Here is a 13,404-nt window from a genome sequence, read left to right on the forward strand (position 1 = left end):
AAACTGTAGCTATGGGAAAAGTTAATCACAAAATATATTTCCAACATGAGCTTCTCTTTTCAAACAATTAAAATCATCCGCTGGCATTTACTGCCTGGTGATCACATTTCCCCTTAGCTAATAAGCATTCTTGCTTGAGGAAAGTCTTTGGCTTTTATTCATTCACCCAACAAATATATATTGAGCACCTACTCTGTGCCAGGCATTGTTCTAGGTGCTAGGTTCTAGTATACATCCGTGAACAAGACAGAAAAGGTCCCTGCCCTCATGGAGCTGACATTCCAACCCATGGAGAGAGGACAAGGGAATAAATGAGCAAACGAGATCATCTCAAATGGTGATAAACAGAGCACTGAGAAGGAACTGACTGGACTGGGTGTTGGGGGTGACTTGACTGGGTTCTACTAGAAGCAGGTCTTAAGACAGCAATTCAAGTACAAACAGCTTCTTTGGATGCGAATCCCAGAAACAACAGCAGGGAATCAGGGATGTGAAGTAGGGAAGGGACAGCAGGCATCTGATAAAAGTGCATAACCAAGACAGTTACCCCTCGGGGCTACGGAGCTCCATCCTTTAGGGAAGCTCTAGACCTGGTTGTAGAGCATGCCTCAGGGTTACCCCACCCAGGGAAGAGGATTCTGGAGTATTTATCTACGAACTCCCCATCTGTCATTGGTTGAGAGCTGCTCCGGGTGAATGAAATCCCTGATACATCTGGCTTACCCTGCACGTAGGTGAAGTAATAGGCATTTGTAGTTAGTATATAAAGTGGAATATCAGTGTCTAAGGGCTGGGGGAGTGGAAATCAGCAGGGAGTCAATAGCATCTACCACAGGGCAAGAATTGAATCTTACATAAGGGGTCAGGAAAGAGCTGTCTGAAGAGACTGCATTTTAGCTGAGATCCAAAAATATGGGCCAGGAGTCGGCCAGGGAAAGCTCACTTCCAGGCAGAGAGAACAGCTAGGCAAAGGCTCAGGGCAGAACTGAGCTTAGTTTGTTTATAAAATAGAAATAATAAAGAGTCGCCGAACTTTAGCGGCATGGGGCGGGTGGGATGTCTTTGAGTCATGAAGTCATTGATGACTAGATCTTTTAGGTAAGGAAACTGGATCAAGTCAGTGAGAAATGAAGAGACCTGGGCGGAGCTGGGGCCAGCGCTCCGGGCTATAGAAATTATAATAAAGAGTCGCCGAACTTTAGCGGCATGGGGCGGGTGGGATGTCTTTGAGTCATGAAGTCATTGATGACTAGATCTTTTAGGTAAGGAAACTGGATCAAGTCAGTGAGAAATGAAGAGACCTGGGCGGAGCTGGGGCCAGCGCTCCGGGCTCTCAGCTGCCAGTCCACGGCTCTCCCCAACCTCAATCCACCAAACTGCTTCCCCTGCTCATTCCCCCATTTCACCCCCAGGGATCTGGCAGTTTCTCCAAGCTGTGGAGCTCAGAGAGCAATGACTTTATGACCCCTGCTCAAATTCCTGCAGTGGGCCGCCAATTATACCTTAAAAAGAAACCCAGGTGATCACAATGCTTTATGTGATCCAGCCCCGGGCTGCCGACTGCATTTCCCGCCCTCTCTCTCACTCACTCACTGTGCTACAGTCACACCAGCCTTCTAACTGTTTCTGGAACATGCCAAACATCCTCCGACCTCTGAGCCAGAATGCTCTCCCCCAGATTTCCCCAGAGCTCACTCACATGGCTTCACTTCACTCAGGTCCCTGTGCTGACACCACCATCTCAGGGAGGCTCAAACGGATCATGACTCCAGGGCATGGCACTGCCCTCCCCTCCCCATCCTCTTTCCCCACTTCATCTTCCTTCAGAGGACTGATAGTTACTGCATAGTGTACTCTGCTGGACTGCATTCTAGACACTGTGCTACATATTTACTTTTCTTTAACTGAAGTATAGTTGATGTATAATACTATATGTTATAGGTGTACAATACAGTGATTCACAACTTTTAAAGGTTATACTCCATTTATAAGTCTTATAAAATATTTGCTCTGTTCCCCACGTTGTACAATATATCCTTGTAGCTTATTTTATACCTAATAGTTTGTTTGTTTATGGTCTATCTTTCCCACTAGAAAGTAAGCTTTGTAAGAGAAGGAAGTTGTTTTTCTCACTATTAGAAGAGTACACTGTAGGTTCTCAGATACGTTCGTTGAATGACAAGTGAGCAAGTGAGCGAAGACCTACAGAAGACCTTGGTTCTGGTCCCCTCTCTGCTACTAAATCAATGAATGACTGTGAAGATGATTCTCCCACTCTTGTCTCGGTTTCTTTAGCTGACAAATAAACGTATAATTTCTACCTTATAAAGCCATAAAGTGAAATGCGGCCGTAGATTTGAAAGTATTGTACACTATGGAATATATTATACAAACACAAGGTTTCCTTTCTAAACTGAAGGCTTCCTGAGTTTCAATGAACTTTACCAAATGGGGAGGAAAGTTTTTCCCAATAAAAAATGCTTTGCGGATATGAGAACTGATCAGGACTCACTGGCTAGAGAAGACCTCAGCTGTGGCACAGGAAAGAGCAGAGGAGGAGGGATAATCAGCATCCAGCCTCTTCTAGACATGCTGGTGACATTGGGGAGCCCTCAGGCGCTTGCCCCTGATGGACTTAAGATTCCTCTCCTCTCAAAAGGGTGGCGAGTGGGGATGGTAGAGGAAAAACCTCCCCCTCCTTTGTTTTTTATTCTATTGCATATCTGTGTCATCATAGTAATCTCAGCCACCATTTATTGATCACTCTGCACCATGCACTTGACATGGATCATGGCACTGCTTTTTCTCCCCCGCCTTCTAACCTCCATTATTCGTACGAGAAAACATCCGGGAACTTGGTCCAAGGTAGTAACTCACAGCTGTGAGTAGCAGAGCCCAACCTTCAACCCAGGCATGGCTGGCTCCTGAGCAAGTGCTCTTAACCACTGTGCTAAATAACTCTGTGCACAAACTAAGTGATAACAGAATTCACAAGGGAGGGAGACACAACTTGTCTCTCCATTAAGTCGGTTTAACCTTAAGTAGGAACTGGGTGGAAAAGGCTGTGATTCTGTAACAGGGTTAAATGGATGTATCCAGGCAGCATATTCTGACTTCTTTCCCTTCCTCTCCACCCAGGGTTTCATGGACATTGACTTAAACAAATTCAAGGAGAGTGGAGCAAATGTAACAGGTTTCCAGTTGGTGAACTACACAGACACCATCCCGGCCAAGATCATGCAGCAGTGGAAAAACAGTGATGCTCGGGACCACACCCGGGTGGACTGGAAGAGACCTAAGGTAAGAGGATGGGCAGCAGGCAGCAAAGGACCAAGCTGGTCCCTTTGCCTGCCCTAGATTCCTGGATAGTGTCAGCCTTTAGATAAGGATAGACTTTATAAGAGGAACAAGTTTAAAAGTGTATCCGTAATGACTGAGGGTATGGACAATCCAGAATGACAATGGTTTTAACAAGATAAATACTTTGATTTTCTTTCATATAAACAAAATTCAGAAGTCAGCAACCCAGGGCTTATGTAATGGCTTCACAATCATCAAACACTGAGGCTTGTTCTATCTTCTTGTTCTGCTATCCTCAGCATATGGCTGCTACCTTATAGCCCCAAATGGCTGCAGAAGCTCCAACAATTACCTCATTATTCTACCCAGCAGGAAGGGAAAAGGAAAATAAAAATCAAAACTGCTTCCTATAAGAACTCTTTCCAGAAGTCACACACAGATCTTCCCTTTACATGCTATTGGCCACATCTTAGTAACCTACCCCAGCTACCTACAGGGGAAGCTGGAAAATGATGTCTCTACTCTGGGCAGGACCACCATGTTGCACAGCTCCAGGGGGACGCATTTATTTCTTCATTGATTGAGTCTCCTAGATTTGTGCAGTGAGCTGGCCCTTTTTCTAATCAGCCACGTACCTAGCTAAAAATCAAGGAAATTTAACTAAGCAATAACCAGCACATCTCCTTCTCAGAGAGTCTACTACCAATTATCATGAAGATTACCTGTCTCTCACTTCCCAGCAAGGCAGCTTTAAATCCTGCAGCCAAAATCTATATTGTTTGCTATTTGATAACGGCTTAGAATAAGGATAGGGGATAATTTTTCTTTCCCACATCAAATCCAACAGTTTGGCAATGGCTGTGTGAAACACTGTGCTGAGAAGGATTCTGAGGCTAAATTTGTTTATCCAGGGCAAACTGTGGATCCTTGGCAACTTTCTCTTGCCACTCGTCAATTTCTCTTTGTGACTGGCAGGCCACTTAACCGAGATGCTTCTCATCCCACTTTTGCTCAAACTGAGTTAGCAATTCAGAAATAAAAACTTATTTCAGTATGAGCTTAAGCAAGAAAAATCATAAATGTGCTTTGTAGCAATGAGCAGACCACATAGCACTTAATTCATTAATATGCGAAAAGCCCACCCAATTTCCAAAAGATTGGAGCTGATTATAAAAATAACAAAATATAATGTATACACTTTTAAAATAGCAAGAGAATCAAAGTTAAGAACTGGAAAAATACATATACATTCATTCTACAACTCTACTGTGAACTTAGAATGTGCCAGAGAACATGCTAGACATTGAGGACAAATTAATGAGGACACACATGAGTTCCAGTGCCGGGAAATGTTGTTCTGGATTGTTATCCTGCTTTTGTTTCAACATTTTCACCCGCTTTTAGGCGAGAGGGGGATAAAATTGAGGGTTAGCATGAAGAAGCACAAGGGGAAAGTTTGTAGAGTGTAAACCTGCCACTTGAGTGAACCACATGTGGAAATAATTAAGAGTTGACCCTTCTTGGATTATTCTTTTTTTCTTTTACTGTCACCAGGGATGGTGGAGTAAACTGTTCCTCTTGGCTCCCAACTGATGACTATAACACAGAGAACACCAAGTGGTTTTCCATGGACTGTATCAGACATACAGATGTGTTGTATTTATCTATGGATTCTTTTTCCAATTGAACCAACATTTTCAAGTGGCAAGATTGAACACAATATTCTAAAGTTCTCTTCTAACATCACAACCTGCAGTAATACTGAACTCGCCATCCAGGAGGGCAATACTGGCTAGCAAGGGGTAGCAGCAACCCCCATCTAACAGGCCGGCACTTCCTGGCTCACGGCTGCTCCCCTCCGCCCCATCCCCCCCGCCCCACTCCCCATCCCTGGCCCACTGCAGCATCCTCACCACCGGGAAGCTCCTTCCCAGATACAGCTCCCACCTGCCTCCCTGTCAGCTCGCTCTGACACCTAACTGTCTCTGTTCCTCCCACTAGTACACCTCTGCGCTCACCTACGATGGGGTGAAGGTGATGGCTGAGGCTTTCCAGAGCCTGCGGAGACAGAGAATCGATATCTCTCGCCGGGGGAATGCTGGGGACTGCCTGGCTAACCCAGCTGTGCCCTGGGGCCAGGGCATCGACATCCAGAGAGCTCTGCAGCAGGTGAGGCTGGCCATGGCTGCCCCATCTTATGGGAGCCTCACAGGAGATTTCAGCATCAGTTTCAGGTGGGACGTAGCTATTTAAAAGAAAAGGTAGAGCACGCCTGAAGTTTGGACCTCCACTGCATTGTGTCTGTGGCTCTTGGCATACATGGAAGGTCATGCAGAAATTTGAAAAACAAAACAAAACAAAAAAACGCAGTAGTATGGAATAGTCATTCCTGATAGCACAAAAGCTCTATTTTCCCCTTAGGGTTTCTGTTAAAAAGGGGAAGCCAGTGATTCTGTATCTGAAAAGGGGACTTGAGATATACAAGGATGAAACTGAACCATTTGAGCAGTCTCTTGGAGACTCCCCCTCTTGCCCTGATTTTCTGGATTTCTTCATTACCTTTGCCTTCTGTGCCCATGTCATGATGGGACCCTGAAAATGTTTCTCAGGACTTCTGATTCTATTTTCTTTTCTTTTTTTTAACATCTTTATTGGAGTATAACTGTTTTACAATGGTGTGTTAGTTTCTGCTTTACAACAAAGTGAATCAGTTATACATATACATATGTTCCCATATCTCTTCCCTCTGATTCTATTTTCTTGCTTCTCAGCATTGCAATCAACAATTTTGTTCGCGCTTTACAACAGGTAAAGAATGGGGATAGAAAACGGTCAGGCCCCTCCAATCAGTTGGCTATGCAGAGGATTCTGAGGCTGAATCCAGATTCAACAGGGGGGAGTATAAATACTCAATTAGTGATATGTCTGCTGTGGAAGCAGGATGAGACAGAGGTACACGTGAGCCATGTATTTAATATTCCTGGTTTAGAAGGTTCTGGGGATTTGCCCAGTTTTATCACTCTCTGAGCTCCTAGAAGTCTCTAGAAGTTTCTAGAAGCACCTCAAGCCCAGGCTATGGTCCTCCAACTCCTGACGGATAGCACCATATGATGCCTCTCATGCCTCCTGAGAGAGGCTGTGTTTCCAAAGGGGACTGGGCAAAGAGGGCAGTGCTCACTGCAAAGGAATGTCCAAGTATCAGACACAGTGGCAAGCCAGCAACAGCAAGATATTTTGGTGCAAATGCCTCTCAGGACCTGCCCTCCCCATCCAAGAGTTGCCTAGATAAGACCAGCTCTACTTTCAAGATTCCATTCAACAGAAGATGAATTTGGACTCCCAGGGAAGGAGGGATGAGTTTCTGAATGAGGGAGAAATGTAGAGCAAAATGTACAACTATTCCCATTTGTTTTCCAACCACACGTACACAGCTCTAACAATTTTCACAACCTGGAGAAAGAGACAAGACAGGAATATCACAGGCTGTTCTTCAGCTTGGATGAATTGCCTGCACATGGAATATGTATTATACTTCTGTCCTTTGGAATGAAGTGAAGCAGCTGCCCTGTGACTACACGCAAATGGGTCCACCCGCAGCCCTTTCTGCCCTCCCCCTGTCTCTGTGCAAGGTGGCCCCGAACCGCTAGGCAGCAAGAGCAGACACCCACCAGCTTCAGAATGATCGCCAAAGGTGCCGTGCCTGCCTTCTAGCTTATTTAAAATGCTCTTCCAGACCCCACAGTCGAGAAAGATTCTGTTTGCAATGTGAAGCTAGTTTCAGAAGGTCCCATGGACCTGCCCTCAGCTTCATAACCCTTCTAGCTCCCTTGCCTCTCCCATCTTAAGGGCATCCCTGGAAGGATATCCAGATGCCATCGTGACAGTGATGAAGCCTGGAGACGACGTGGGTGGCAGGAAGGGCACTGAATCAGGAGAGCTGGGGTCCAGGTCCCACTGGGCCCTTGAGTCTCTGGGTGACCTTGAAATACTCATTCAGATCTCCTACACCCTTCCCTTTCCTCATCCATGACAATGAGACAGCTAGAGAGACAAATTCTTGGGTCTCAACTGGCTTAAGAACTCTAAGGATCTAATTTACTTTTTCTTATGCTCTAATCCATGTCTTTCTGGTTGTAACATGCTCAGGCTTCTGCTTCTGCCTTCAGTGGGGTTGAGAGGAGGCAGTTGCCTTAGTCAAAAAAGTAATAATCTCTATACTGTCTTGAGTCAAGACATGTGTGTGCCAGTCAGCCGCTCCTGAGAGCCTACTACATGCTCTGGTCTGGGGCCAAGCTCTCGGGACAATAAGAGAAGTCAAGACCTGCCCTCAAGAAACTCCCTTCAGTCTCTATTGGGTGAGGACGTAGGGCAGGGAGAACTAGCCACCAAACAAACACAAAAATAAAACCAACATTCTGATCTAAAAATCAGCTGTTCAAACTGATTACTTTCAAATCTTTGTTAATCACCCAGAATCACAAACACGTATTGCTGAAAGAGACCTGAAAGATTACGACTCCCATTTTCCCTTACATTATAGATGAAGCAGCTGACCTAGAGTAGGCAGTGACTCAGCCGGGGTCACACAGCAGCTTAGCAGTACAGGCTGGACCAGACACCCATCCAGCGTTCTTCTTCCTGTCCCACAACTGTCCTGTGGCCCCAGGGCCTTTGCTTGTACGCACTGAGCTCCAGGGCCTTACACACACAGTCATGGCCACTGTCCAACCATCTCACTCTCAAGACCCATCTCTTGAAAAAGCCATGCCCCTAGGGAGGAGCAGTGTGCCTACAGTAGACCGGGTAAATCCCAATGACATTCGGTCCTTCGAACCCAAGGTTGGGGGCTCGAGTCTCTTCTGCCCTGAGCCCACTGGCCTTCAGGTCACACATGGGGAGTGACCTGTGGGTCAGCTTGTGGTAGAGCTGGGATGTCTGTGAGTTAGGCCAAAAGGAATTAGCACATTATTCTAAAAATAATGGTAATACCAGCTATGATACGTCCAGGGCTTACTATGCACAAGGTTCTGAATGTATTTTACATGTTTGCTCTCACTGAATCCTCAATATAACCCTCTAAGGTAGCTGGTTTTATTAACCGCGCTTTATAAACGCAGAAACTGAGCTACGGAGGTTTTTTTAAATTTCCCAAAATTATACAGTTAGTGGTAAAAGTGGGACTCCAACCCACATCTCCTTGCTACCTCACCCTGTCTCCGTAACTGCTCTGCTCTGAAGCCTCGAAGGCCCGGCCCAGCAGGTGAGACACAAGCTATGGCCCAGCCAGCACCAGCATATGGCCTTGGGTAGTATCTACATGCCCCCACTCCCCCCGCACCCCACTATAGTTTCCCCAGAGGCAGAGTGAAGACAACCAGCCTGCCTGCTCCCTGCCTGACATCCAAGGAGCCATTGAGAATGTTAATGAGCCCACATCCTGGAATTCCTCAGCGCTCCAGGAAGGAAGAGGCATGAGGGTGCCCATAAGTTGGCTTCTGGCTGGCAGAAAAGATCCAGCTCCCCAAGTCGGGCTGTTAGCATTTGGGGGGTCATAAGCCCTTTGAGGATATGATGGGAAACAAAGCTTTGTACTCTTATTCCCAGAAAATGCACACACATATATTTTTGCATGACCAGGAGTAAGGGGGACCACAGACACTCTTAGAAGCCCAGCTAAGGACCTCAGTTGAAGAATCGCTACCCTAAATAAGGATCAGCCCTCTTGCCTTTGTGTTTGCAATCTGTCAGTCAATGACCAAGCACCTTGGAAGTGAAGGTTTACGTGGCACATTGCTGGATGAGGTTGGGGTGAGCTGGGCAATAGGGGTGTAAGACACAGTCCATACCTTTCAGGACTCAAGACCCCATGTTGAAGGAAAGACAAGCTCCTGAGAAATAACAGCCACAAAGGTATAGATTAAGGGCTAAATAACACAGCCAGGCTCTTGGTGCTGTGGACTGTCAGAAAAGAATGCCATGACTGAGGAATTTGGACATTACCAGGCTTCCTGTAGGAACGAAACTGGGGCTTTAAATACGGTGACCATATAATTTATCATCCAAACTTAAGAGTGAAAGGGAGAGCTATTACCAATTATCCCAGAACAAGACATGTAAACTGAAACGATCCCAAGCTAACTGAAATGGATGGTCATTCATGCCTTAAAGGAAGGGTGAATTTGAACAAAGAGTGATTTGGGTTTTGGAGGGTCTGGGTGAGGATGTACCTGATACCCAGCAGAAGGCTAGAGTGAGGGTACAAGTGAGGACTTGTGGGCATTGTGCTTGGCTGTTAGCATGTAGGAAGAGAAGAGCTGGGTTCACACCATGACTCCTCCAAGCACTATCTGGGGGATCCTGGATTAATTGTTCCACTTTTCTGGCATTAATTTCCTCATCTCTTAAATGGACATAATCCTCTTAGCACTGCCTCCCTCACTGGCTTGTCACAAGGCTCAAATATATTTTTTTTTAAAAAGGGATAATATAGAAGCTTCTTTGAACCTCAGGGCAACTGCATGAGATAGAGCAGGATTATTCTTCCCATTGTTCAGGTGGGCAAGTGGAAGCTCAGAGGGGTCCTGAGACTTAACTTGGCTAGTATAACCAGAATGTGGTCTACTGGGATCTAGCCCACAGGCTCTGACTTCCCACACCCAGTGAGCATTCAGGAGGAGAGGCCAAGAGAACAGATCCACCTCACGGCAGATCCACCACAAAAAGGCTGTAGAAGCCTCGGGCCCAGAGCATCTCCGCTGCCCCCACTAGGGATGGGGATGGAGGATTCATCAGGGTTGATGGCTCAAGTAGTAGAAACACTAACCAGCAATCAGCGGGCACCAAGCAGGAAAGAAAATTTATGCTTCAGCATCTCATGGGTGGCAGACTCTGAGCTGGCACCCAATACCACTTACAGGAAATCCAAGGTTAATTCTCCATCTTTCACAGGGGGAGTCAGCAGGTGCCAGGACAGTGATGGGAGGTCCAGGAGGCAGGAACTAAGGGGAAACTCCAGGTTTCCCTCAGTCTGATCCCTGTCACCCCAGCATGGGGTAGGGGGTGGGGGTGTGGGGAATGAGGGCTCAGAGGCTCATTCCTGATGGATAGGATGGCAGTTTCCAGATGTGCCCATAGCATATATTTCTGAGAAGCTTATTCCTCTATGAGTCCAGACTATCCTCATAAATAGTTTGGGGCTAATCCATTCTCTTGACCCCTCCTTGCTCTGCCATCATGGAATGGTAATTCTGGGACATCTTCTTTCCCACTTTAATTTATCTCAGGGTGTGTAAGTCTTGGCTTCTCCAACTAGACGGTCAGAGCCTTCAGCTGCTCCAAGCCTCTCCTGATGTACTGTGAATCCTGAACCCAAGTGCCGTAGCTCTTAGTCTCAGTAATCCTATCTATAACATCAGCGAAATAACCTCTGCTTTTTCTACTCACTGGGTTTCTGGGAACATCAAATAAGCAGCATCTTGTGAAAACACTGTGGCAACACAAGGGGCCCTCGGGTCACAAAACTTTGCTGCTGATGATTTTTTTGGAAACTGAGAAAGGCATGTACAAAGGACAGTGAAAAGACCCTCGTTTCTGCTGAAAGAATCCCCTGCTGTGAGACCACAGCTTATCAGACCCAAGGCTTCCATGTTAAATCTTCTTCTTTGCCATACTGCTTACCCACTGTACACAGCACAGCAGTAGTAGTAATCATTATCTACAACATCATCATCACCATCACTTAGATAACAGACACTATTCATTGAACATTTATGTCCCAGACAATATGCTAAGCACTTCAGTTCTTTGAGGAGGAAACCAACAACAGATAGGCACAGTGACTTGTACATGGACACATAGTTAGGAATTAACAGAGTGCAGCCTGGGGAAGGCCCAACTGGGATAGAGGATAGCAGTAGTAGGCCTGGAGAACACATGCTCTATACATCTCTGTGTCACCCCTCAGAGCCTAGGACAGTAGCACTGTCCTCTGTTTGAGAGGCCACTTGGTATACTAAGTGAAGAAACCAGAATATGTCAGAAGCTCTGGATTTCAACCCTGCCTTGGACACTTGTAAGTCCTAAGTCTTGAGCAAATCACCGTACCTTCCAGAGTTTAGGTTTCTCTCATGAAAGTGAAGATCCTAATCTCTCTCTAACTGACCTATATCAGGGGGTTGCTATGAATGGAGATGAAGTAATACATGTGAAAATGCTTCATAAACACTTGTAAAATGGTGGTAGTATTAATAACACAATTAGTAATAATAAAAATAATAGCTGGCCTTTGTTGAATACTCACCATGGGGCAAACATTGATCAAAAAATATCTCATCTAATCTGTAAACCAACCTTAAGACATAATTAAACCTAATGGGTCTCATGAAACAAATGAGGAAACTGAGTCATAGAGACATTATGCAATTTGCTATATGAATATGACATGATAATTAGTATGACACGAATGACATGATAATTAGTGTTACACATGATACCAGCACCAAAAATCGATGTCCATTTGAATCATTAATGACACTTCTTTCTGTTTCTGCAAACCATCTGCACATCTATCCCAGTCTGCTTTTCCAAATGAGTCACATAAGTTGGTACACAGCAATGAATGGGAAGCTAAAGATGGGCAAGAGATGACCAAGGCGAGAAGGTGAAGCTTCTGATGGATTGGAATTGCTCTCTTCTTATTCTTTGTAGCAGGATTGGTACTTTGCTTCCTCTTTGAAAAGCAAAACCAGCCTAGACTTTTCCAGAGCAAGAATTTCTCCAGATTTCATCTCAGAGAGTGAAGAGCTTGTTATATAATTTGTTCAGTGCTGTGGGCCTGTTGTAACCTCCCCACTGAGACTTCAAACCAGGAGGTGATGGGAGGGTCAGCCTGAGAGGAGACATATACACACACACACACTTTTCTTTCTTTCTTTCCTTCTTCCTTTCTTCCATCCTTCCTTCCTTCCTTCCTTTCTTTCTCTCCTTCCTTCCCTTCTTCTTTCTTTCCTTCTTTCTCTCTTTCTCCCTCCCACCCCCGCATCTCAAATACACACACACCCCAGCTATTCTTATACCTTCTGAAGGCAGAAAGACTGGTCATTCACTGTCAGAAAATGGTTAACACTCTGTGAGGCTTCCTTTTAAGCTATTTGAAGAAGGGAGAAATAAATAATGCTGGGTTAAAGGGCCGGGTTCATATTGGTTACAGGTACAGGCTCATCTCACTGGCCTTAGGCCAGACTGATCTGAGGACACATGGTGGATCATCACTGGAGAATGTGATTTCTTATACTCAAGCTGATGATACACAGCTAGACTCATCCCCAGTTTGAGGGTGGATAAATTTTACTGGTCACCTCCAGAGCAGCAGGCTTGGTTCCAAAGGCCTTGGATCCCCCATGTTGACTACCTGGCCTTTAAAATGAACTTGGAGATAGGAAGCCTTGGAAGTTTAATCTGTCTCGTTTGTGGAGAAGTCCCATGCAGCGTATTTGGGGGCTTCCAATATGCATCTTGATTCCACCAGCTGAGACCTGTTGAAAGGCTCTGGTCTTATAAAGAATCTCCTCAGGTGCTTTACAGTTTGCACAGCACTTTCACATTTGCTGTGTCATTTAAGGTAGATGGGGCAGGAAGTTTGAGACTTAGAGAGGCAAATTGCCCAAAGTCACTTGGCTGTTCAAAGGAAAGTTGGGGTAAAATCCAGGTCTCCCAATTCTAGGTCTTTAGGCTCCCAAGTATTGTAATCCCTGGACTCACAGAGGAACTAAGAAGCCATACTGAGGCATAGCCCAAGGCATCACAAGGCCAGCTCTTGGTCCTGGGTCTTCTCCTGACTCACCAGGGATGGCACACCATCTTCCTTTGCAGGTCTCCTTCAGTTTCTACATCTGAAGGTGTGCACCTGAGGAGTGGTCTTTCTCACAGTGGTAGTCCTGATGGGGGTGTTTGACTGAGGACGGCACAGAGATTTCCTATTAGGATCTACTTTGATCCACTGGTAGTGTTTGCCTAAAGCAATGGGTGAAAAAGTTTTCAGGATGAATTTCAGTTTAGTAGGCAAGAGAACTGTACTCTAACAGTGATGACTGCTACAGGCAAAGG

General features: G+C 45.6%; 1 protein-coding gene across 3 annotated transcripts in view; it reads left to right on the forward strand.

The window, feature by feature from the left end:
* GRIA1 (glutamate ionotropic receptor AMPA type subunit 1) overlaps positions 1-13,404 on the forward strand; it is a 312,704-nt gene that overhangs the window by 187,068 nt on the left and 112,232 nt on the right. For all 3 annotated transcript variants that reach the window (XM_007109572.1, XM_007109573.1, XM_007109574.1), the window contains 2 exons: positions 3,139-3,300; positions 5,302-5,469. In XM_007109572.1, the coding sequence (XP_007109634.1) occupies positions 3,139-3,300; positions 5,302-5,469 (330 nt within the window). The remainder of the gene's footprint in view (positions 1-3,138; positions 3,301-5,301; positions 5,470-13,404) is intronic.

The sequence above is a fragment of the Physeter macrocephalus genome, chromosome 8 (genome assembly GCF_002837175.3).
Source record: "Physeter macrocephalus isolate SW-GA chromosome 8, ASM283717v5, whole genome shotgun sequence".
Taxonomy (NCBI): domain Eukaryota; kingdom Metazoa; phylum Chordata; class Mammalia; order Artiodactyla; family Physeteridae; genus Physeter; species Physeter macrocephalus.